The 24782-nt window shown below is 53.9% G+C and overlaps 1 protein-coding gene and 2 pseudogenes across 1 annotated transcript; all 3 read right to left on the bottom strand.

Moving 5' to 3' along the window:
• Nucleotides 1-3013: 3013 nt before the first annotated feature.
• Nucleotides 3014-3113, bottom strand: LOC123390731 (annotated as a pseudogene).
• A 1125-nt stretch (nt 3114-4238) lies between these two features.
• ASL (argininosuccinate lyase) lies at nt 4239-14134 on the bottom strand. Its single transcript, XM_045074860.1, has 17 exons — nt 14062-14134; nt 13794-13845; nt 10109-10303; nt 9416-9499; nt 9141-9197; nt 8890-8987; nt 7616-7693; nt 7441-7518; nt 6961-7013; nt 6497-6559; nt 6169-6283; nt 5879-5963; nt 5708-5767; nt 5361-5444; nt 4733-4813; nt 4489-4595; nt 4239-4380 (listed from the first exon to the last, which is right to left on the bottom strand). Exons 2-17 carry the CDS (start codon nt 13803-13805, stop codon nt 4239-4241), a joined length of 1392 nt encoding a protein of 463 aa, XP_044930795.1. The 5' UTR covers nt 13806-13845; nt 14062-14134.
• A 5691-nt stretch (nt 14135-19825) lies between these two features.
• Nucleotides 19826-20407, bottom strand: LOC106006707 (annotated as a pseudogene).
• Nucleotides 20408-24782: the final 4375 nt, after the last annotated feature.

Raw genomic sequence — 24782 nt, forward strand, 5'->3', positions numbered from 1 at the left:
GCCCTCTGGAGTTTTGTTGACTTAGAGTCTACCAGTTCTGCGGTAGGTGTCCGTGCAATTTGGGTTCTTCAATAGGACAGTAATCAAATATTCGGGACACAATTGGCTGCTAAACTCACAACCGCCCACCCCAGTTGACAGACCTTGATCTTGCTCAGGAGACAGCAGGCCTAGCGAGGCGAGGCCCGCCCCAGCCCAAGGGATGACGCGCGGTCAGTACAAAAGCCGGCAAGCCCAGCTCGTTCCTCTCGCCGGGAGCCCGCTTTCTCCTCATCCCTTGAAGCTGAGCGTATGGAACAGCGGCCGGCTGAGGTAAGGACTGGGAAGCAAGAGGAAACCAGGCCTTGATGATTTGGGAAATTCTCCGCCTGTGCCGATTTCAAAGGACGGCAGAATGAGGAGCAGCAGGGTCAGAAAGCGCGGGCTGGAGAGGCAGGCGGCGCCCGGGCATCCGGCTGCCTGAGGAGATCAAAGCTCCGGCCGCTCCGCTGTTGGGGCGCTCGGTGCGGGCCGCGGGCTCCCCTCAGCCCCCGCAGCAGAAGCAGGAAGGGACGCGGCACGATCTCGAAGGCTCCGCGGAGGAACCTCTGGTCCCCGACGCGACCCGTGACAGGCCCAGGAGACCCGCCACGCTCTCGAGGCCGTGACGGCAGCAGAAACGCCGGCGCGGACACGCGGAGCGCGACGAGGACCCCGAGGAAGGCTCTCCGGGCCTCCGCAGAGCTGGACGAGCAGGAAACGGGCCGACAGGACCCCGTGTCCCTCCGCGGGCGGTGAAGACGAGCCGCCCTGGGGGTGGGGGAGGGGCCCATGGCTCGGCGGGGGGCGGGGCGGGGCAGGGCCGGAGGGCGGAGGGCGGGAATCCCTTATTTCCCGGAAGTTCGCCTTATGCCACTTCCCCTGTCTGAGAGCTCGACCCAAGCACCCGTCCTCACTCACCAAAAGAAACCCGAAGATTTTTGCTAAGCGAACCGGGCGTCGTTCAGCCGTGAGCCTTCCTGGCGGCGAGGGCGGCGCCCCCTAGCGTCCTGCCCGGGAACCGGCGAGGGCGGCGCCCCCTAGCGTCCTGCCCGGGAACCGCACCGGCCCCGGCGTCCCGCCGCCGACAGCTTCAGCTTGAGGTATTTGTGCGTCTAAGCCAGGCGCGTCCGGAGGCCCCAGGAAAGCCCGAGAGGTCGTGGGAAGGCTCAAATGTTCCCATATTAAAATAACGGTCATTCACGGTAGTAATTTTTACTGGATACCATTTTGGCTCATGAAAACTTTCGAAGGAACACTACTTTCAGACACCAGGGAAACCTGTATTCCCAGGCCTTGAAGACTAGTGGAATTTTCGGGGTTGGATTTCAAAATTGCTTGGAACCAGGGATTCCTTTTCCCTTCCGTTTTCTTCCTTTTAAAACGGAAATGCCTTGGGGCACCTGCGTGGCTCAGTCTGTTAAATGTCCTACTCTTGATTTTGGCTCAGGTCACGACCTCGAGATTCTGGGATCGAGGCCCGTATGGGACTCTATGGTCAGGGCAGAGTCCGCTTGTCCCTCTCCCTTTGCTCCTCGCCGCCCCCCACCCCACTTGTCCTGTCTAAAATAAATACATAAAATCTTTAAAAAGACATAAATTAAAATGCCTCTAAGTGTCAAACGATCGTTCGTTTGGGCAAACCCTAATCCCCACCACAGTCACATGAGATTCTCAGGTTCATGGATAAGGAGGAACTTTGCCCCTGGAGGATCATGTCCGTCTCTCAGACCTAATTCAGATGATTTAGATAATGAGATGTGGGACTTCCAAGCTGATGAGATTTAGAACTTGTGCTGATGTTTAAGGGGCTAAAACTTTGGGCGGGGCGGGGGGCGGCGCATGGGATGGAGTGAATGTGTGGCCCGTGGATAGACACTGGCCTTTGAGAGCCAGACAACAAAATACAGTAAACTGAACAATGATCCCCCAAACTTGTGTATATGTTACCTAACATGGTAAAAGGAACTTTGCAGATGTGATTAAGTCAAGGATCTTGAGATGAAACGATTTTCTTGCTTTATCCAGGTGAACCCAGTGTAATCACAAGGGTCTTTATAAGAGGGGGGCAGAAAGGTCAGGCAGAGGATGTGACAAAGGAAGCAGAAGGATTTGAAGATTTGTACCACTGGCCTCAGAGATGAAGGAAAGAGCCACAAGCCAAGGAATGCAGATCGCTTCTAGAAACTGGGAGAGGCAAAGGACATAGATTCTCCCAAATGCTTCCTGTCACTTGATTCTGTCTCAGTATAAACGCATTTCAGACTCTGACCTCAACAATTATTAATGTTTATGCTGTTTTATTCCACTATGAGGGGTAATTTGTTACAGCAGCAATGGGAAACCAGTCCGAAGTCCTACGGAACTTTGGTGTAAATTGTTGGCAGAATGGAAAGAGGCAGACAAGGGGAGTAACTCAATCACGTATGGGCAGTCTGGAGAAAAGCCATACAAACTCTTGCTCTCCCTGACCTAGGAGAGGCCCATTCCTCTGGTCAGGTCAGAGGGCATGTGGCTGGGCTCACGGGTGGGAAGCCCTGGGGGGCTGATTCCAGTTAAGGAGAAACTTTTGATAGGACTGTCTGAGAACAGAGTTCCCACTCAGGTGGTGGTGTGTCCTGCTGATGGAGGTGTAGGGCAGGAACTGCTCCCTGTGTCGTCTGTGTTACGTATGCATTCCAGTCATTATTTTAATCCTGTCTGTTGTTTGATGTACATTAGTCCCTCCTTCATTTCTGAGACTAGATATTAAACCTTCTCAGGTCTAATTAGATCAGCACTTTGACTCTAATGTGTACAACCAGTACCTGGGGAGTTTGTTAAAATGCAGATTCTAGATCAGGTCAAGCTGGGACCTGGGAGAGGTGGTGACCTGTGGTTACTTTAGGTAACAAAATTCTAGAGATAGTGATTCTCAAACCTGAACGTGCATCAGAATCATCTGAAGGCCTACCTGCACCCCCACCTAGAATTTGATTTTGTAGGTCTCAGGCCTGAGAGTTTGCATTTTTTTTTTTTTTTATCCTTGCGCAGGGGCCATGCTAATCTTCTCTGTATCGTTCCAATTTTAGTATATGTGCTGCCGAAGCAAGCACGAGAGTTTGCATTTTTTAAAAAACTCCCAAATGAGGAGGAGGAAGTGAAAGAGGAACCACACTTGGGGAGCCAACATTCTGTGAGCCATGGCTTTGGCCCCTTTCGGAATGTGGTGAGGTGTCCGCACTGCTGAAGTTTTAACTGCTCAGTTTACAAAGTGTTTCCATTGCTCCCAAGAAACACTTGGGAAGGGTTATTCATTCTTCCTTGGGTTTAGCTCTGTTGTTAATGAAACGTAAATGTCAGACATTTCTTATGAGGATTTTGGTGACAGCCGTGTAGAAGAGGTCTCTGCTGGCCTCTTCTGGGACTCACTGCTATTGAACATTTACTGTGTGCCAGACCTGGCCTCGGGCCCTTGCAGAGTAAAGGTAAGTCCTTGACGGCAACGGGGGAGCAGCCCCCCACCCCTTGCACTGCCTGTCTGTGGACCTCGTGATCTGCGCCGGGACCATCATTACCCTCCAGGGTGAAGGAGACGCCTCGCACGTATATGAAGTTCACCCAGCGCCTGGCATCGCACGCCAGCTGACCGAGTGACTCTACCTCCAAATGTACCATCCCCCCCCACCCCGGAGCCCCACGACAGGTGCTGCTGACTGTTAGGGAAGGGTGGGTCAAGCAGGGGAGCCAGGAGGACACTGGAAGGAAGGATAATGGACGGGCTGGCTGAGTTCCCGAAGCCCATCAGGCACCATCAAGGCTCCAAGGAGGCCAGCGCCTCCCGGGAGCTCGGCAGTTACTGTGGCCGCCTGCCGATCAGGGTGGAGGCTCCAATGAAGGCTGCCCCCTCTGCTCCTTCCCCATCTGTGCCTCCTGCCATCCTCGTCCATTTTCCCCGCTGCCTTGATGGCCCCACTGTCCACCCAAGAGACCCCCGAGAGCCTGTGGCTGAGGGAGTCAGGCAGGGCAGGGAATAAGCAGCGGCCTCCCCTCAGGCTGGCTTTATTGGGGGGCACAGCGGGGGCCTCTAGGCCTGCTGGAAGGGCTTGGTGGGGGGGGGGGTGGGGGTGGCTAGGCCTGCTTGGGGGGGCGCGGCAGGGGGCTAGGCCAGCTGGGGGGGTGCGGTGGGGGGCTAGGCCAGGGGGGGGGGGGGCTAGGCCTGGGGGGGGCCGGTGGGGGGGCTAGCAGCTGCCCGCCCCTGCAGCGATCACCTGGCCAATCTGCCAGTCGACGCTGGAGCGCGCTGTGCCCCCCAGGGCCGCGTACTGCTCCACGCTGTGGCCATAGTCCCACACGCGGCTCACGTCGCCCGAGAACAGGGGGCTGCGGGACAGAGGACCAGGTGGGCCAGGGCCCAGCGGGGGTCCCCGGGGACCCCACTGGCCCAGGCACACCCCCCGGGGGGCCGCCGCGGGGAGGCAGGGGCCGCACCTGATGGCCTGCAGATCCTTGAGTGACAGCTGGTTGAGGGCGACCCCCTTGGTCTCGGCCATGAACACGGCTTTCCCGGAGGCCTCGTGCGCCTGGCGGAACGGCATCTGGGGTGGCCGGCGCGGGGGGCTCCGACTCAGCCTTCCTCGGCCCCTGTTCTGCCCGCACCATCCCTCACGCCCCCTACCCTCGGCCCGGGACGTCCCCATCTCCTCCCGCTGCACCCCAGCCACCCCACACTCACCCCTTTGCGGACCAGGTAGTAGGCGAGGTCAGTGGCCAGCATGTCAGGACTAAGAGCCCGTGCCATGTTGTCGCGGTGAATCTGGGGGACGCCAGGAGGGGAGCGGTGAATGCTGGGGACCCTGGTGGTGAAGCCGCCAGCCTTCCACCCTCAGCCCCAGGCAGATCTACTCTGACCCAGCCTGGTCCGCCCTCTCCGCCGTTTGCCATCATCCCCGATAGTGTTTAGGGGTGCTATCGGGGCAGCCGGCACTTTCTCTCGGGGTCCCCAGCTTTGGCTGCATCAGAACCGCGGGGGCAGGGCGGGTGGTGGGTAAAGAACCGAAGCGAGAAATGCCACGAGTTGCTCGTTGTTGAAGTTGGGCGCTAGTCCACAGGGGTTCATTGTGCGGTCTCAGCTGTGTGTGCTGAGATCTCCCGTCATCAGTGACCAAAAGGAGATCCAGTCAGGCCAGTTGATGGGACCCGCAGCGTCTAACCTGCTTCCATTCTACTGTGGCTTTCGTCTCCCCGCTGTTCCTAGGGCCAGGAGCAAACACCCACCCTCCTCCCCCTGCCCCAGATCTTTTGGATGCACCCACCCTCCCCTCCTGGCATGTAGGGGCCTGGGGGAGAGGACAGGGACTTGCCTGCAGCGTGGAGATGACGCCCGTGGCCACCTGCAGGACGGCACTCATGGTGTCTGACACTTCAAAGACGGCTTCCTTGTCCTCCTGGGGGCCGCGTGGCAGGAGGTGAGAGCCCAGCAGCCCTGCCCCCCACGGAGGCATCCCACTGCCCTCCGCGAGGAACGCTCAGCACCTCGTACAACCCACATGGACAGAGAGAGAGAGAGTTCTCAAGGACTGTCAAGGGCTGGGTGCATAGGATGGGAGGCGGCAATTCGCGGGGCCCCTGCCTGGACGTCCAGGGCCCCGAGGAATGGGATACGGTGTACGTGCAGGTGGGGCCCTCACCCACGGCCCCAGCCTCGCACCTGTAAGTCCTTGTTGTAGGTGCTTGGGAGCCCCTTGAGCGTCATCAGGAGCCCAGAACACTGAGAAAAGAGTGAGAATGAGGAGGCTGGACCTCAGAGCCCATCCTGCACGTTCCCTCGGGACCCTCAGGGTCAGCCCAGAGCCTTGCCCCCACTCCCTGCCCCGCTCACCCGCCCAAACACGCGCCCCGCCTTGCTCCGGATTAGCTCCAGGCTGTCTGGGTTTTTCTTCTGGGGCATCAGGCTGCTTCCGGTGCTAGGGACAGAGAGGCTAGGGCTGAAAGGGCTCCCCTGCCCCTTGGCTGGTCTGCTGGCTGGGTCAGGGGAGGTCTAGCGGCATGCAGTTCCGGTCTGGCCCGGGGCCAGGGCCAGGGGGGCGGGTGTCGGGGCAGGGTGGGTATGGGGAGGAAGGATGCCACGCTGGCAGGTGCAGAGCCAGGTAGGGCAGGGCCCAGCCTTACCTGTAGGCATCTGAGAGCTGCACAAAGCTGAATTCCTTGGTGCCGTAGAGGATGAGATCCTCGGCCATCCTGCTGAGGTGGGTCATGCACAGCGAAGCCCAGAACAGGAACTCAGCTAGCGGGAGAAGGGAGAGCAGGCCTTCCGGTCCCCAGGCTTCTCCTGCTCCCCACTCGTTCTGGAGAAGCCCCGGGGGACCAGACTTGGGAGGTGGGAGGGGTGGGAGGCGGCGGGAGGGGGGCCAGAGCTAGATGAGAGCCAGACAGAGCTAAATCAGGGCACAGTGGGGAGTGGCCCTAGAGGACAAGCGGGCAGGCTCCGAGGACTCACCCACGAAGTCTCGCTCACTGGTGGCGTCCATGCTGTTGAGAGTGATGGCCCCAAAGTTCAGTTCTGGAGAAGGACGTGGGGAAGGCAACAGGGCTGGGCTGGAGGGCGCCCCCTGCCGCGCCCCCCCAAGCAGGCCTAGCCACCCCCCCCCCCCACCGCCAGGCCCTTCCTGTACCCCTGATCAGGTTGCCCGGCCACCTCCTCCTTGAGGCCCTTTTAGGGAGGAGAGTAGGAGCGGCACGAATGGGGGAGGGTCTCCTGTACAGGTCCCGGGCACGAAGCAGGAGCCCTGAGTGTCCCAGCGCCATGCACCGCTGCTACAAGCCTTCTCGTGCCGCTCTAGCCTCACTGTCCGCAGGTAATAAATGAGGGTCTCAGCCAGCCCCCTGCCCGCTCCAAGTGTGTGTCTGTGGCACCTGGCAGGTGCTGCGGGGGATCGCCGGGGGAGGGGCAGGGCGCCTCACCTGCTCGGAGCAGCTCCCGGTCCACACCCAGAGGGTTGCCTGCAATGGCCCCGCTGCAGGAACAGGGGATCCCAGGTGAGCAGGGCTCCTGGCGCGTGCACACACACACACACACATACACACACACCCAGAGCCAAGCCCCGATGGTCAGGGCGGCCACCCAGGCAGCGTGGCTGACGGAACGCTTGTCCCCACGGAGCTGAAACGGCAGGCTGAGGGCAACCGCCGGCTCTCTAACCTCTCTGCAGAGCTCTGGCCCCGCTCTGACATCCTTGCTAGCGGGGTCAGCCCCATCTCCGAGACCGCCGTGGGTCCGCGCGGAAGAACCCCGGACGGACAGGCCCGTCACCTGGCCGGCTGCCTCCTCTGTCCTTCCTAGCGCCTCCTCTTCCGTTGATCCCCAAGGACCAGCTAACCAAGTGGGACACCCCCCCACCCCGCCCCGCCACGAGGTCCTCGGGACACTGGGGGCTGACTCACCTCCCCAGGGGCAGGACGTTGACCCGCTTCTGGACCTCCAACAGCCTCTCCGAGTCTCTGGTCAGCGCCACGGCATGGCTGTAGGAAGCCAGAGGGTAGAGGTCAGGGCCCCGGGGGCCCTCCCCTCCATCACAGCCCCTCCACAACACCCCTGCACGAGCCCTGCCCCACTCGCCTCAGTATCCAGTGGCTCCAGCGGATGGGCTGAGCCCTTTGCAGGTGTGTGTACCCCGGGAAGAGGACGTCGCGTTCCCTGTGGGGGGGGAGAAGAGCCGCAGGGTCTGAGGGGCTGCGCAGCTGCTGCAAGTTCGGCCTGTGTTGCCCGCGCCCCGCAGGCCCCAACGGGGAAGAGCGAGGCCAGCCTTGCAAGGACCTGCCTGTGCAAGAAACCAAGCGACCTCCTGGGGACAAACACATCCTAAAGGAAGAGACCAGAAGCGGGGCAGCGTGACCCAGGGACGGGGCCAGGGCCCAGGGCCTCTCCAGAGCAGGATGGGAGCCGGGACGCGAGGCGGTGCCATCCTCAGCTCTAAGCAGAGGTGACAGGGAAGGAGGGGACGCCGAGGGGTACTACTTGGCGGGGGAGTTGCCATCTGTGAGCCCGTGAGACACACCCAAGGACCTCAGAAGAGCAGGGGGCACTTTCAAAGAGACAAGGTGCTGCAGGTGATGGTTTTGGTTTGTTTGTTTTAATAAACAGCTTTACTGAGACATCATTTGCCCACTTAAACTGTACACTTTTGTATGCCTGTCACCCCGTAAATTTTAGAATGTTTTCATCCCCCCAAAGAAGCAAGTCATAGTCATTAGCTCGCTCCCCATTTCTCCCAGCACCCCCGGGGGCGACGGGTCTTAGGCTGTTGCTCTCCCCCACATGGTAAGGTCTGTGAACAAGAGGTCACAGGGAGCTGGGGTCACCCTATCTCTGACACCAGACGGGGACTTCTCAGCAGCAAATTGGCCAGGTCTGGAAGGAGCCAAGTCACCCCCAAAGATGTGAGGTCAAAAGAGCCAGAACTTGGGATGAGGCCGGTGGGAGGCAGCTTTGGCCGTCCTGTGCCAGCCATGCTGGGTGGGGACCGGGGCGTGGAGTGGCTGAGCAGTGACCTGGGCTGTCCCTGGCACAGGCAGCCCCTTTCCTCAGGCTTCAGGCGTCTGCCTAGTGCCTTAGTCTCCTACATACGAAGCCTCAGAGGGTGAGCTCGCCCTACCTGCTGAGTTCAGCTGGCACGGGAGTGGGAAACATGGCAAGAAATGCCCCCATTCCTGGCTGCTTTACCTCATTAGTCCAGGAGTTCCAGGACATCCCTGAGCTCCAGGGCCTTGCTCCCCAACCCCCTTCCCCCTTGCCACGTAGATCTGGCATTCAGGCTGCCTGTCCTAGGGCAGAGGAGACCCTGGCTGCCCTCGTGCTCCTCTCTGCCACCTGGGTGTCCACGGGAAACTCACGCCTCGGCCCGGTCCACCATCGTTCTGATGAGCTCCCACAGGAGGGCGGAGAGTTTAGAGCAGTTCTGCCGCATCCACAACCTGAGGTCTGTGACTACCTGTGGGAGGAGAGGGTGGCACTCAGGGGCACAGATATGTTGCTTCGCTGGGGAGCCAGGACCACTGCAGCGCCCTACATCTGCCACCTGGGCTCCCCAGGATCCGGAATGCACAAGGCCCAAGGCCGGTTGGGGGGAGTGCAGGAGCAGCACCTGGTCATTCCGACTTCGGCCCGTGTGCAGCTTCCCCGCAGTTTCGCCGATGAGCTCCTGGGGGCGGAGGGAGGCAGGGGGTCATGGTCAGCCCAGGCAGGGCCTGGTTCCTCCCAGCCCTGTCACCTTCCCTCCCTACCCCTGGGCCCTGCCATCTCTGCAGAGGCCACCTGCTCTGAGATCCAGCCCGCAGGGAACAGAAGGATGGTGCTTATGCTCCAAGGGGCCATGGGTGAGGGAGAAGGGGGAGGCCAGGTGGACAGCAGGGGTCACACCTTCAGACGTCGCTCGTTGGCTGTGTGAATGTCTTCATCGTTGGGGTTTAGTTTGAAGGTGCCCTGGGCCCACTCCTCAGCCACCTGCAGCAGATGCCAACAACCCAGGGGTCAGGGGTCAGCCATCCACAGCCTTGGTCCCACCCAGCTCTGATCACTGACTGTCTCTGCGTAAGAGCTGCATCCTCGGGGTGCTCCCCAGGAAGCGTGAGTGCTCCCCGGGGGGTTGTAGCCCCCACACCCAGGGGAACACCTCGGGCCCAGGTCTCCTTCCCCTATGAGCCACGGAGGCATTGAGGGAGAAGAGAGACACAGCACAGCACATGGTTTACACGGCACCTCGACGGGGGCACCCGGGGGGCTCAGTAGGTTAAGCAGCCGACTCCTGGTTTCGGCTCAGGTCATAATCTCAGGGTTGTGGGAACAAACCCTGCGTTGGCTCCCCATTCAGTGAGGAGTCCACTGGAGTTTCTCTTTCTTCCTCGCCCTCTGCCCCTCCCCCTGCTTTCTCTCAAGATAAATAAAGCTTTTAAAATTTAAAAAAAAAAAAAAATGAAGAGCACCTTGACAGACATTTAGTCCCAAGGGAACATGTGCCTGGAGAGCACATCCTCCACACCCCGTTTGGGACTTGGTGGAAGCCTGGGACCACAGGGTGGGGCTCTAGAGGGGGCTGTCAGGTGTACAGAATACCTTGTCCAGTCCATGAAGTATCTGGTCCATCTCGGCCTTGGTGAGGAGCCCTGCCTTCTCCAGGCCCCGGCTGTAGGCCTTGCTGCCCTGCACGTCCACCTCCCACAGGTGCCGGTCGTAGGCAATGGATGAGTTGAACTTCTCCATGATGGGGTCCACTGCGCCCACAAAGCGGCCACCCCATAGCTTCCCACTCTGGTCAGGAGAGCAGGAACAGTTAATCTCCTTCCCACCCTGAGAACAGCGCCTCTCACCAAGGGCCCGCGGGAGAGCTAGCAAGTCTGACGGCAGTGAGAACCAGCAGGCAGGGCCATTCTCACTGGACAGATGAGGAAACGGAGGCTCAGAGAGGATCAGGAACTTGCTCGAAGCCACCTGGGGAGTCAGTGTGGGAACGTGGCTGGACACTGAAGTTAGGTTCTCTCCCACCTGTGACATTTCTCTAAGGAAATGATGGCAGGGGACGAGGCACCCCTGAGAGTAGAGCAGAACTTCTGGGACCTTTTGTGCCACTGACCAAGGGGAGAAGTCACTCGGAATGCAGTCTGAGTCCAGCTCTGCCACTCTGACGGTAATGACAACCGTCCTCGCTAGCATACTCCGCACTCCTACCGCGTGCCAGGCACGACTGCCATCGCTTGGCCCGCGCCAACAGAGACTCTGATGTGGCTACCAATTCTATCCCACTGCAGAGAGGGGGAAACCAAGGCACAGAGCCCTTGCTGGGTGACAGAGCCCGGACCACAGCCCAGCTAACTGAAGCAGAGCCCGCACGCCTCCCTCCATGTTCCCCTCTGCTGGCTCTGATATCCTGAACTTTTGTAGCAGGGACAGGTGAGGAAGCACGTGAGGGGCCCCGTCAGGCTCAAATGGCCTGCATTTCTCTCCCACAGCTTGGGGCAGGGCCTGACATCCCAACCTCCACCATTCCTTTGGAGAGTGCCTCTGGCACATCTCTTATCTTTGGCCTTCCAGAAGGTCACCAGCTGACCCTATGCCCCCCAGGAGCTAAGGACAGAGGGGTGGGGCAGAGACACCTCTGTTTTGAAAGAGTACAGAGGCCACAGCATGTGACAGATGGGGGAGGGGTACAGAACACAAGGGAGCCGTCCTAGCTCCCAGAAAGCCAAGGACTGGGAGAGTGTTCCCTGGGTGGACGGAGGCATTTTACTTCACTGCCGACTTTCCTGCGGAGGGGGAGTTTATAACGGCTGCTGGGGACATATGTCCTCCTCTGTCACCCTGCAATGTCCCAGACCCCTCCTAGCTACCTGACTGTGGGCATATTCCATAACCTTTCCAAGCTGCAGGGTTACCCCAGATAAACGAGGACAATGGTAGTACCTATCTGCTCGAGCTGTTGTGACATTCAGTTAGGTGAAATTTCTAAGTGCGTACATAGCACAGTGCCTGACACTCAGTAAATTCTCAGTAAGGGAGGGGCCGAGGGCTGCCAGAGGCTGGCGGCGTCTTAACGGTGCTCCCGGCTGCTGTGTGCACCATGGGGGCCTCCACTGCGCTCGCGCCCCAGGCTGTGACCTGACCCCTCGTTGCCCAGCAGCCTTGGCTGTCTGAGGACTCTGCCCCGCAGAAGCGGCCTCCGCCCCCCTCAACCTTTTGAGCTAGATCCTCCTCTTACCCGCCAAGCCTTGATCTCCCGCAAAGCACCACGTGGGCCCCTCTCCTGACCGCTGGGGCCAGAGGACCAGGGCAGGCCAATGCCAGTCAGGACTGGGAGCCAGTGGGCCCCCTCCGCCCGGAACCTGGCGCTGTCTCCTCCAGCAGGCCCTGAACTCCCAGCCTGGGTTGTTAGTAATAACAACTACTTAACAAGTGGGGAGGCAGCCAAACCAATTAGCACCAACCCACAAGATGGCCTGGGGCAAGCAGAAGTCACCTGATGCACTGGTCTCCTGAAGGCAGCCCACTTTGCATTGGGACCAAGCTCCCGCCGCACAGGCAGGCTTAAAAAAAGACCCCAGAAAGAGGGGGCCTAGTGGCTCAGTCCACTGAGTGTCCGACTGTTGCTTTCGGCTCAGTTCTAAGCCCTGAGATAGAGAGAGCTGCGCAGCTGGGCTCCCTGCTCCGTGGGGAGTCTGCTTGAGATTCTCTCTCCCTGTCCCTGCCCCCTGTCTCTTCTCCCCCGGCCCAAACTCTCAATCTCTCTCTCTCTCTCAAATAAATAAATAAAATATATTATTTTTAATTTTTTAAAAAAGATTTTATTTATTTGACAGACAGAGATCACATGCAGGCAGAGAGGCAGGCAGAGAGAGGGAGGAAGCAGGCTCCCCGCTGAGCAGAGAGCCCGATGTGGGGCTCGATCCCAGGACTCTGAGATCATGACCTGAGTGGAAGGCAGAGGCTTAACCCACTGAGCCACCCAGGCGCCCCATAAAATCTTTTTTTAAAAAAAGATCCCAGATGGATGTCAGAATGAGGTGCTACCATTTGGGCTCTGAAGAGAGGGGGAGTCCCAACAAGGCAGAAAGGGCCCTCCTCTAGCCTTGAGCACATCTGGGCCAGAATGACACCTTTGGGGCAAGGGTGCAGGAGTACTGGTTTGGGTGGGGATGAATAAGCAATAACCAATTTAGAAGGCACAGGGAAATACCGTGTTGTTACTGTCATATCCTTAGCCAGCATTTACCGAGCACCTACTGTATGGACGACAGCTCAGCCCTGGGCTAGGCATTCTACATATGCTATTACACCCTCCTGGGAGGTAGGCACTGTTACCCTGGGGGGTCAAGGAATTGCCTCAGAAACGGACTCTGTTTGCCTCCAAAGTCCAAGCCCTACTGTCGCTGCTGACACCATGACCCAGAAACCAGCAGGACAGACATTCTCATCCCATTTATGCAGATGAACAAACCGAGGGCCAGAGAGAGGAAGTGCTTTGCTAGCTAATGAGGACGAGATAGGACTGGAACCCCGACCTCCTGCTTCCCAGCCACAGGCTCCCTTCGCTGGCACCAAGCAAACAGCCCCCTTTACCTGAAAGGTTCAAAGCAATGACCTCAGGACCCAGTACCTTCCAGAAGGAGGCAGAGAATTATTATTACCCCCATCTGCCAGATTATCCAACTGAGGCCCCAGAAAAGGAACCTGTGCCTAGGACTCCTGCCAGGAGTGGTCAGGAGAAGAACCCCGGCGCCCTGTGGCTCTAAGAAAGAGTGGCCAGTGAGAGAGCAAGCCACCAGCCCTGGGGCCACTAGGGCCACAGGGCATGGTCCCTGAACCTCCTGGTTTTGTCCACCAGCCAGAGTCACGTGGCCTCTGTTTGCTACAGCGGGAGCAGGGGCGCAGGGTGGGGACCGACAGGAAGGGCATCGGGAGGTGACGGAGCTGAATGAGGGGGCAGCTCGCTCCCTGCGCCCTGGCTGGGAGCACTGTCCGGTCGGGTCGGTCAGGGCCACCCCCCTCGCCTCGCGGGTTGGGAGCGCCACAAGGCTCCTGGGGCGCGGAGCGGGCCGAGAGCCGACGGTGATGCGCGCTGGGAAGTCCAAGCACAGGCCTCCCAGGCTCCGGCAGGTGCACCGGAGGTTCCGTCGCCCGCAGCCGGCGAAGACCCGGAGGGTGGCCGGCGGCGGGTGCGGCACGCGGGATCCCGCGCGCAGGTCAGGGCCCCCGCGGCTCCCAGAGCGCCCCTCCCCCCCGTGCGGCGTCCCCGAGGTCCACTCACCTCCGAAGCCATGCCGGCGGGTCCTCGCTTCCAGGGGCTCGGCCGTCCGGGTCTGGAAGACAAGCCGGGACTGAATGTCCTGCGTCCCCCGGGAGGGGCGGGCCCCGGGCTCCGGGCTCCGGGCTCCGGCGCTGCGCTTGGCCCCGCGCGGCCTGCGGGGAGGCGGACGTGGGCAGCGCCCAGCGCGCGCCACGGTCGTCGGCGTCCTCCGCTCCGCCCGCCGCGCGTCCCCGCCCGCGCCCGCCCGTCCCGCCCGTCTGACACTCACCGCTCCGGGCCGCGCCGTCAGTCCCTCGCCCGCCCCCTGGCCGGGCTTTTCTGGCCGCGAGCGCGTCACAGCTGCCCCGCCCCGGGCCCGCCCCTGGCGGCGGCCGCACCAATCCCAGGCGGCCTGCAGGGGGGGCGTTGCCTCCTCCCTCCAACCCCGGCTGTGGGCGGAGCCTCAGGGGGCGGGGCTTCGGATCCGGGGACCCAGGGCGGGCGACGGGGCGGTGAGGGCGGGGCCAGAGCGACAGCGCCGAAGGCGGCGACAGCGCGGGACCCTGAAAACAGCGGCCAGGCCTGGCGGGGGAGCAGATACAGAAGGTGATGATGGCGAAGGCCCCATCATCCGTCCGTCCGTCCATCCGTCCGTCCGTCCACCCATCCAACCGTCCATCCGTCCATCCACCCATCCGTCCGTCCACCCATCCAACCGTCCATCCATCCGTCCATCCATCCGTCCGTCCACCCATCCAACCGTCCATCCATCCGTCCACCCACCCATCCACACATCCATCCGTCCATCCATCCGTCCATCCGTCCGTCCACCCATCCAACCGTCCATCCATCCGTCCATCCATCCGTCCATCCATCCGTCCGTCCACCCATCCAACCGTCCATCCATCCATCCATCCGTCCGTCCACCCATCCAACCGTCCATCCACCCGTCCGTCCGTCCATCCATCTGTCCGTCCACCCATCCAACCGTCCATCCATCTGTCCACCCACCCATCCACACATCCATCCGTCCATACATCCGTCCGTCCACCCATCCGTCCGTCCACCCATCCAACCATCCATCCATCCGTCCACCCACCCATCCACACATCCATCCGTCCATCCACCACCCATCCAACCCATCCAACCGTCCATCCGTCTGTCCATCCATCCATCCATCCAACCATCCATCCATCCGTCCATCCATCCGTCCGTCCACCCATCCAACCGTCCATCCACCCGTCCGCCCGTCCATCCATCCGTCCGTCCATCCATCCATCCGTCCGTCTGTCCATCCGTCCACCCACCCATCCGTCCGTCCATCCATCCAACAGAAGGCACCGGCCCCTCCTCTGTGCCGGCTGGACTTGACGTGAAGAAGAGAAATGGCACCTGCCCCAGGAAGCCCTGACAGCGCAGACGGTGTCTGGAAGCCGGAGGGCAGTGCGCAGGGCCAGCGTGGACCGGGTACTCAGGGCAGATTTCCCTCACGAGATTCACTCTTCAACAAAAGTGACAAGCATCTGACTCAGGCCCCAAAGGGGCTTCTGGTGGGCACGTCCCCACGATGAGAGGGAGTTGGCTCTGCGAAGACGAGGATTAAGATTTTCCCTGCAAAGGGAGCAGCCTGGGCAAGGCCCGGAGGCCAGAATGCAAACGGCCTGCTTGGAGAGCAGGAGCGGGTTATAGCGGCGGCAACACACCGACCGGAGAGGGCTGGGCGGGACTGCTGGACGGAGGTGGGGGCAAGATTAGGAAGGACTTTGAGTGTCGAGGGACAGGGTCCAGGCTCGGTCCTGTAGACCACAGGGACCAACAGACCGGGCTTACTCGCAGTTCCTGGAATGCATCAGGCTGTTTCGAGTCTCCTTAAACGCTCTTCCCGCACTGGGAATGCCCTTCCTTCGCGGTCTGTCTCGCTGCTCCCACCGCCGATCAGTGTTCCAGCTAAGCATCATCAGTGTCGGGAGACTACAGGTGTCCGTCCCTGGGCTCCCACCGGATCTACAGGAGCATCCAGTAGTCTTTCCCTGAATTGAGAGTGCTGTAGTTTTCTTTTGTTTCGTTTTTTATTTGCATGAGAGAGAATGTGCAGGGAGAGAGGCCTAGGGAGAGGGAGCAGAGTCCCCGCGGAGCAGGGAGCCTGACCACAATGCTGGGATGATGACCCGAGTGGAAGGCAGATGCTTAACCACTGAGCCCCCCGGGCGCCCCAAGAGCCGCGTAGTTGTAGCTCCCAGGTCCTCTCCCCTACCCAGGCCTCTTCCACATTATCTTCAGGACTCCCAGCCCTTTCTTGTCTTCTCCCACGGAAGCCCCAGGACTGGGCTGCATCAGGCCACAGGCAGACAGAGTTCGGGAAGCCCATGAACCCAGCTGTGAGTCATGTGCTCCTCTAACCTGAGAGAACATTGTGGCAAGGGATCTACCTGTTAGGGTCTGAAGCCCGACATCCCTTCCGGGGGAGGCCAAGAAGGGAGAACCAGCGCTGCTCTGCAAACAAGAGTTCACAGCCCTGAACATACAGCAACCTTCAGGCTCCAACCCTCGGGAGGGTTACTTGAGGCTGGAAAAAGTCCGGAAAGATGTTTGAGAGCAGAGCTCTAACCACGATGCAGAACACAGGCAGGGCTCTAGATAACAACACCTAACGCAGTGGCTCATCAGGTACCTCCTGCGCTAACGCCTTTACACAATTGATCTTTCAACTACACAACAGTCTTCTCTACAGATGGAGAGATTGAGGCCACAAAGAGTTAGAGGTTATGGACATGCCCGTGGGCAGCCAGTTCCAAGGAGACAGTCAGGCTGACCGCAGTGTGCCACATGATAGAAGAGAGACGGTCACCTCAGATTGGCTTGCAGCAAACAGCAAGCCTCTTCTGTGCGGAGGCCCCTGCACGGCTGGGGAAAGGAACTCAGGAGCACGAGGAAGACAAGGAGGCAGAATGAAGGCTTGTGAAAAAACAAAACAAAACAAAGCAAAAACAGACAAATCAATAGAACCTGCAGTTAAGGCCCTGACAGTAGACACTAAAGTGGGCATGACCTTAATCTTAAGGAAATGTCCTTGGCATTAAAGACTCATGGAAGCACAGTAACCAAGTTCTCTCTGGAAAAGCTGACGTCTCTGAGCAAAACCTCAGGGAGGCTGAGAGAGCTTTGGAGAAGGGTGCCTGCCAGTGGCCAGTCTGTTACCAGCACAGGCAAGATGGAAAGGAAGGACAGGTCCTCTGTAACCATCAGAGGCCACCCTCTGCTACCTGTAGTCTAAACAGAGGTCAGACAAGGGATCTGAAGACATGTGCAAGTCTTTCTATGCACATATGCTTTCATTTCCCTTGCTTAAATACCTATGAATTGAATGGCCAGACCACATGGTAGATGTATATTTAATTTTTCAGGAAATTACCAAATAATTTTGCAAATTGTTATACAAATTTGCTTTTCCCACCAGCAGTATAGGAGAGTCTCAGTTCTGCACATCCTTGTCAACACTTAAAATGGTCAGTCTTAACTCTAGTCACTCCTATAGGTGCAGAGTGTTTTTCATTTATTGGTTTAATTTGCATTTCCCTAATGACTAATGCTGAGCATTTTGAGCAATATGATTATTTGCCATCTTCTTTATCTTCTTTGGGGAGGGGTCCATTCGAATTTTTGTCCTTTTTAAATAAGATTCTTTGCTTATAATTGTATCTTGAGGGTTCTTTATATGTTCTGGATACAAGTCATTCACCCAGATATACACTTAGCAAAGATTTTCGTCCAGTCTGTGGTTTGTCTTTTCTTTGTCTGAATAGCATTTTTCTTAGAGGAAAAGGGTTTGTTTTTTTTTTTTTAAAAGAGAGATTTTATTTACTTATTTGAGAGTAGAGTGAGAGAGAGATATGAGAGGGGAGAAGGTCAGAGGGAGAAGCAGATTCCCCACGGAGCAGGGACCCCAATGCGGGACTCAGTCCTTGGACTCCAGGATCATGACCTGAGCCAAAGGCAGTTGCTTAACCAACTGAGCCACCCAGGTGCCCCTTAGAGGAAAAGTTTTTAATTTTGATGATACAAGCCCCTTATCAGGTACATGATGTATGATCTGCAAATATTTTTTTCCTATCCTGTGGATTGTCTTTTCACTTTCTTGTTTGTATTGTTTGTAGCACAAATGTTTTTAATCTCGGTGAAGTACAGTTTATCCATTTTTTTGTTGTTGCTTGTTTTGGTCATTCTGCCATTCTGGGTCCCTTGTATCCTCACATGAATTTACAACTAACGTGTCAATTTCTGCAAAAAAGACAGTTGGAATTTTGACAAGGATGTATTGAGATCAGTTTGGAGAGTACTGACATTTTAACAATATTAAGTCTTCCAGTCACGAACATGGAATGTTTCTAATTTAATAAGATCTTACTTAATTTCCTTCAATAATATGTTATCATTTTCAGGACACAAGTTTCAGATTACTTTTGATAAATTTATTCCTGAGTATTTTATTCTTTTTGATGCTATTATAAATGGAATTGTTTTTCTAGATTTCGTTTTCTAACTGTTCACTGTTAATGTATAGAAATGAGATTGATTTCTATATATTGACCTTTTGTCTTGCAATCTAGTTGAATCTATTTACTCAGCAGTTTTTTTTAGCAGGCTCTTTGTGATTTTCTACATACATGTCATCTGCTAATATAATATTGCTTCTTCCTTTCCCATCTCAGTGCCTTTTTTCCCCCTTGCCTAATTGCTCTGGCCAGTACTCCCAGTACAATTTTGCATAGCAGTGGTGAGAGTGGACATCTTTGTGTTGTTCCTTATCTTAGGGAGAAAACATCCATTCTTTTACCATTAAGTATGGTGTTAGATGTAGGTATATTATTTTCCTGGACTGCCCAATAGAAACTACCACAAGGTGTGGTGGCTTAAAACATGGAGGTTTATTCTCTCACAGTTCTGAAGGCTGTTTGGCTAATTTTGTCAAGTGCTTTGGGATTATTGATATACCTGGAAAGCTTTGTATTCACTCTTTATAAAAATTTTTATGTGTTTTATTTAATTTTATTTATTTATTTGACACACACAGAGAGAGAACACAGCGGGGTGGGGGCAGCAGGCAGGAGAGGGAGAAGGCGGCTTCCGCTGAACACAATTCAATCCACTACAGTCAGATTGTCATAGATGCCCTTTATCTGATCGAGAAAGTTCCCTTCTATCCTTACTTTGTTATTTTTGTTTAAACCATCAATATGTTTATAGAAATTTAAATAGTAGGAAAAAAAACTTTCCTATTTGCCTACGTAGTTAGCATTTCCTGTGCTTCTTATTCCTTTGTGCGGATCCAGATTTCCCTCCGCTGTTATCTGCCTTTCATCTGAGGCATTCCCTTATTTTTCTAGAGCACCAATGATGGATCTTCTCAGCTTTCGTAGACCTGAAAGCGTCTTCCTGTCATCTGGTTGTTGTCTTGAGGGACATTTCTTCCACATACTGAATTCTAAGTTGACTCTTTTCCCCCTTAGTTCCCCCACATCGTCTCATTTGCATTGTTTCCAACGACACATCTTTCAGGATTGTCTTTGTACCTCTATACATAACACGTCTTTTTTTTTTTTTCCCTGCTAGCTGCTTTTAAGATTTTTTTCTGATTTTGAGAAATGGATGCAGTTTTCTTCATTTTCCTTGTTGAGTATCTTAGGTCTGTGGATTTATAATTTTTAATATTAAACTATCTTTCTATTTTCTTCTTGCTCCCCTTTTTAGAGACCCCAGTTATTTTTTCATGGGCTTGAAGGGTCCCACGGCTCCTTGATGTGCTTTTATTCTTGTTGATTCTTTTTCTTTCTGTGTTTCATTTTGGACGATGCCTATTTTTATGACTTTAATTCACCAATCTTTTTCTCTATAATGTCTAATCTGCTATCCATCCAATCCAGTGTCTCGAATCTTGTCGTTTTCTTGCCTTTTCTTTTTTAACATACAGCTGTTAGTGCCTCTCTAAAATATCGCAAAGAAGTCTGAAAAATCATCTGGTATCTTGCTGTTTCTGTAGGTGAACAGTTTAGATCCTACTCATTAGCCTGCTGGACTTTTCCTTTTTCAGCAACGGATGCCCTCCAAAAATTTTCCAATATCCTTATTTTTAACTCTTGTGGCTTCCTGAATCAAAGCAGCTGAATTTGGTACAAGTTCAATGTCATTTCCTTCAAGAATTAACTCATCTCTCTGGGCCTGTGATACTGAACAGGCAACCCTTGGCCTCAGCTGAACCCAGCAGATGTATTTGTTTGCCCAAGAAATTTCAGATTTCAGCAAGAGAACCGTTCGTCTGAGTCACAACATTGATGGGAAGTGAACGCACAGAGTCTTCATCTTCTACTGGAAGCCCAGCGTCACACTCTCGCCCACGTTCTGTCCATGACTACAGATAGTGTGGATGGTAGTCCACTCCTTTAAACGGCTCCACCACCTGGGAACGTGGAGCCTCTTCCTCTGCCTTTCAAGGAAACGGAGTTCTACACCGATGTGGCTGGGGTCCTCCTCAGGTTTCTCCTGGGGGTCGTCACAGTAACGGTGTAACCCTCCACAGCGATGTCAGCATTTTCTGGAATGCCGACAGTCTGATTGCAGAGAATGATCTTTATTCCCATGGTAGGTGGGGCAAAAAAAAAAAAAAAAAAAAGCTCAAATCTTTTAGTTTTCAACTCTAGAACTTTGGGCCTTTTTTATATTTTTCGTCTCTCCTTAACTTTTTTTTTTTTGGCACGGGGTGATAATTTTATTATCAGTTTCATAATATTTTAAATTATTTTGACATCATACAGAAATGCTATTGTATATTAACTTTTTGTTGTGGTAGAAAACATGTATCATAGGGATGCCTGGGTGGCTCAGTTGTTAAGCGTCTGCCTTCAGCTCAGGTCTTGATCTCAGGGTACTGGGTTCGAGTCCAGCATCAGGCTCCCTGCTTGTTGGGAAACCTGCTTCTGCCTCCCCATTCTCCCTGCTTGTGTTCCTTCTTTCACTGTCCCTCTCTCTGTCAAAGAAATAAATAAATCTTAAAAAAAAAAAAAAGAAAACATGTATCATAAAATTTATCTTCTTGCCATTTTTATGTTTTTTATTTTTTTAAAGATTTTAATCTATCTGTTTGACAGAGAGATCACAAGCAGACAGAGAGGCGGGCGGGGGAAGTGGGAGGGAAGCTGGCTCTCCACCGAGCAGAGAGCCCCATGCGGGGCTTGATCCCAGAACCCAGAGACCATGACGCGAGCCAAAGGCAGAGGCCCACTGAGCCACCCAGGTGCCCCTTCTTGCCATTTCTAAGTGTACAGTTCAGTAGGGTTAAGTATATTAACACTGTTGTGAGACAGGTCTCCACAACTTTTTCATCTTGCAGAAGTGAAATTATATCCACTGAACAACAACTCCCCTTTGCCCAGTGCCCCTAACCCCAATAACTACCATTTTACTTTCTCTATATATGAATTTGACCGCTTTCTGTATCTCATATAAGTGGAATCATACATTATTTTAACTTTTTAAAAAAGATTTTATTTATTTGACAGAGAGAGACACAACGAGAGAGGGAATGCAAGCAGGGGGGAGGAGAGAGGGAGAAGCAGGCTTCCCACCCAGCAGGGAGCCCGATGTGGGGCTTGAACCCAGGACCCTGGGATCAAGACCTGAGCCGAAGGCAGACACTTAACGACTGAGACATCCAGGCCCCCATTATTTTAACTTTTGTGACTGGCTTATTTCACTTAGCATGATGTCCTCAAAGTTCACGTCATATCATGTGGCAGGATTTCCTTCCCTTTTAAGGCTGCATATTATTCCACTATGATAGTTAATTTTCTGTGTCACCTTGACAGAGCTAAGAGATGGCCAGATAGCTGATGAAACATTTTTTTGGAGTGTGTCTGTGAGGGTGATTTCAGAAAAGATTTGTATTTGAATTGGTGAACTAAGTAAAACTGATGACCATTTCCAGTGCGAGTGGACACCACGGAGTCTGTCAAATGCCCAAATAGAACAAAAAGATGGACAAGAGTGAATTTGCTCTACCTCTGCCTGAGCTGAGACACCCATCTTCTCTTGGCATCCCCGGTTCTCAGGCTCTCAGGTTCAGACTGGGACTTACACCATCAGCCCCCTGGTTCCCAGGTCTTGGACCCAATTATATCACTGACTTTCCTGTCTCCAGTTTGCATATCTTCATGACCCAATTACTATAATAAATCTTTTTTTAAAGTTTTATTTTTAAGTTATCTCTACAGCCAACATGGGGCTCAAACTCAAACCTGAGTTCAAGAGTGACATGCTCCATCCACTGAGTCACCCAGGTGCCCAGCCTATAATAAATCTTCATATATATATATCCTATTTGGTTCTGATTTTTTCTTTTTGAGAACCTTGATTAATATACCTGTATTAATGCATTGTGAATTATGATGCTATGAACATGGGTGTGCAAATATTTCCTCAAGACCCTAGAATTTCATGTGTGATACCTTCAGTTCTTGAATATATACCCGGAAGTGATATGCCTCTATCATATGTTAGTTCTATTTTTAATTCTTTGAGGAACTGCTACACTGTTTTCCAGTTGTACCATTTTACAATTCCACCAAGTGTGCAAAAAGATTCTAACTGCTCTACATCCTCACTAAACTTATTTTCTGGTTGTTTTTTTTTTTTTTTTTTTTTTTTAAAGATTTTATTTATTCATTTTACAGATAGAGATCACAAGTAGGCAGAGAGGCAGGCAGAGAGAGAGGTAGAAGCAGGCTTCCCGCTGAGCAGAGAGCCCGATGTGGGGCTCGATCCCAGGACCCTGGGATCATGACCCGAGCCGAAGGCAGAGGCTTTAGCCCACTGAGCCACCCAGGCGCCCCTGGTTGTTTTTCTTTTTAGTAGTAGTTGTTTTCATGGGTGTGAGGTAATAGCTCCTTGTGGTTTTCATCTGCATTGCTCTTATGGTTGGTGACGTTGAACATCTTTTCAAATGCTTCTTGGCCATTTCTATGTCATCTTTGGAGAAATGTCCATTCAAGTTCTCGACTTAACTTTCTGAGCATATGGAATACAGTTGTAATAACTGTTTTAAAATATTTTTTTTGTCAAAGATTTTATTTATATATTTGAGAGAGCACGAGCAGGTAAAGGGCAGAGGGGTAGAGGGAGAAGCAGAGGGAGAAGCCGGCTCCCTGCAGAGGACGCTGGGATCATCACCTGATCCAAAGGGAGACGCTTAACTGACTGAGCCACACAGGTGTCCCCAGTTATAACTGTTTTAATATCCTTCTCTGATTGGTTAATCTACTCATTATCGTTTGCATTTTCCTTGCTTCTTAATACACTCACAGTCTTTGGATGCTAGACATTGGATCTTGTTGGATATTTTTGTATTGCTATAAAGCTTCTTGGGTTTTGCTCTGGGGTGCAGCTAGGTTACTTAGAAGCAGTTTGATCCTTTGGGGTTTTGCTTTCATTGTTTGTTAGGCAGGTCCGTAGCCATGCCCAGTGCTCGGTCTAGAGCTGATCACTTCCCATTAATGAGGGAAGAGTTTCCTCAATACTCCTCCTGATGAGTTACAAGTTTTCCAAGTCCAACTGGCAGAAACAGGCATTATTTCCTTTACTTGTTTTGGATTGTTCTATCCCCCAAACTCCGTTTCCTCACAGCCAAGCATTGATTCGGTAATCCACTGGCCGCTGGAGGAGGACCCTCTGTAGATCTTCAGAATCCCTCCCTGTGTGGTTCTCTTCTCTCTGCTACTCTGTTTTATGAACTCCGGAGGCCTCCGTCTTGGCTCTCCAACTGAGGGAGTCTGCCAGACTCTGCCTCAGCTCTGCCTCCCTGCGTCCTGTCTGACATCTTGCTCAAAACAATAAGCTGGATTATTACTGGGCTCGCTTCTTTTATTTCTGTCCTTCAGAAATCACCACCCTTCACTGAAAATCTTTCTTTCATGTACTTTGTGTTTAAAAAAAATTTTTTTTGGTTGTTTCATGCATGATGGTAGATCAGGTCCAAGTGACTCCGTCTGGGTCAGAAGCCAAAAACCGGTGGTAGGTCTTTGACACAGAAGATAAAGGCTGGTGGAGTCAGATTTATCTTGGGTTAAACCCCAACCCGGCCATGTCCTGTAAAGTGGAGGGAAAACTTCTAAACCCAAATGCCCATTTTACTTTTTTAGGTTTATTTTTTAAAAAATAGATTTATTTGAGCGAGCGAGAGAGAGAGCATGAGCAGGGGGAGAGAGGAAGAGTTTAGATTAGATTCTGCCACTTCTCTGCTCGAGGCTCTCCCATGGCTCCGCATTTCACTCAGAGTGAGAGCCAGTGGCCTAGAACTCAGTGACCTGCCCTGCTCCCTCCTTCCTTAATACCTCTCTACCCGCTTTTCCCATGACTCCGCTGTCACTCAGTCACTCTCTCTCCAGTCACAGTGGCTCCCTGTGTTCTTCGGCCATCCAGGCATGTTCCTTTATGCTTCCTTGTACGTTGGACTTCTCGCTGCTCCCCTTGTCTGGGAAGGGGAGGACCTCACTGAAAGGAGAAATTTACTTCTCCTCTCTTTCTGCTTCCTGACCTTTTTTTTTCTCCCCAGCACTTACTGCTCTGACCTGCTACTTCTGTTACGTTTTGCTTATTTACAATGGTCCCTGCACACTAGAATGTGGGCAGGGATTTTTCTCTGTCTTATTCTTTAATGCAGTCCAAGTACCTAGATCACCGGAGGAACTCAATAACTATTTGTTAAATGAAAAAAAAAGTATAAATAAATGAGTGAAAATACCACACCTGTGTGATTGGTTGTGAGATCTGAGTTAGTAATGCACACACACTCTCAAGACTGGCTCTGGCAGCTACAGGACCGGCACTCGGCGCATTGCTGTCTTTGCTATTATTGACAACAACCGAACTCCCGGAGAGGGAAACAAGGAGGAAAGGGTGAGGCTCTTACCTCCCTGTACCTCCTGAGCATCATCCTAGGAAGTTCCAAATTCTGGCTCCTGC

The sequence above is a fragment of the Mustela putorius genome, unplaced genomic scaffold (genome assembly GCF_011764305.1).
Source record: "Mustela putorius furo isolate JIRA1106 unplaced genomic scaffold, ASM1176430v1.1 tig00000139_pilon_pilon_pilon, whole genome shotgun sequence".
NCBI classification, from domain to species: Eukaryota; Metazoa; Chordata; class Mammalia; order Carnivora; family Mustelidae; genus Mustela; species Mustela putorius.

What these genes read in the sequence shown, in the direction of transcription:
- ASL (XM_045074860.1), bottom strand. An exon ending in CAGTGAGCGAGACTTCGTGG is followed by an intron (nt 6,284 to 6,496) that starts GTGAGTCCTCGG and finishes TTCTCCCGCTAG; the next exon opens with CTGAGTTCCTGTTCTGGGCT. An exon ending in ACTACCTGGTCCGCAAAGGG is followed by an intron (nt 4,596 to 4,732) that starts GTGAGTGTGGGG and finishes CGGCCACCCCAG; the next exon opens with ATGCCGTTCCGCCAGGCGCA.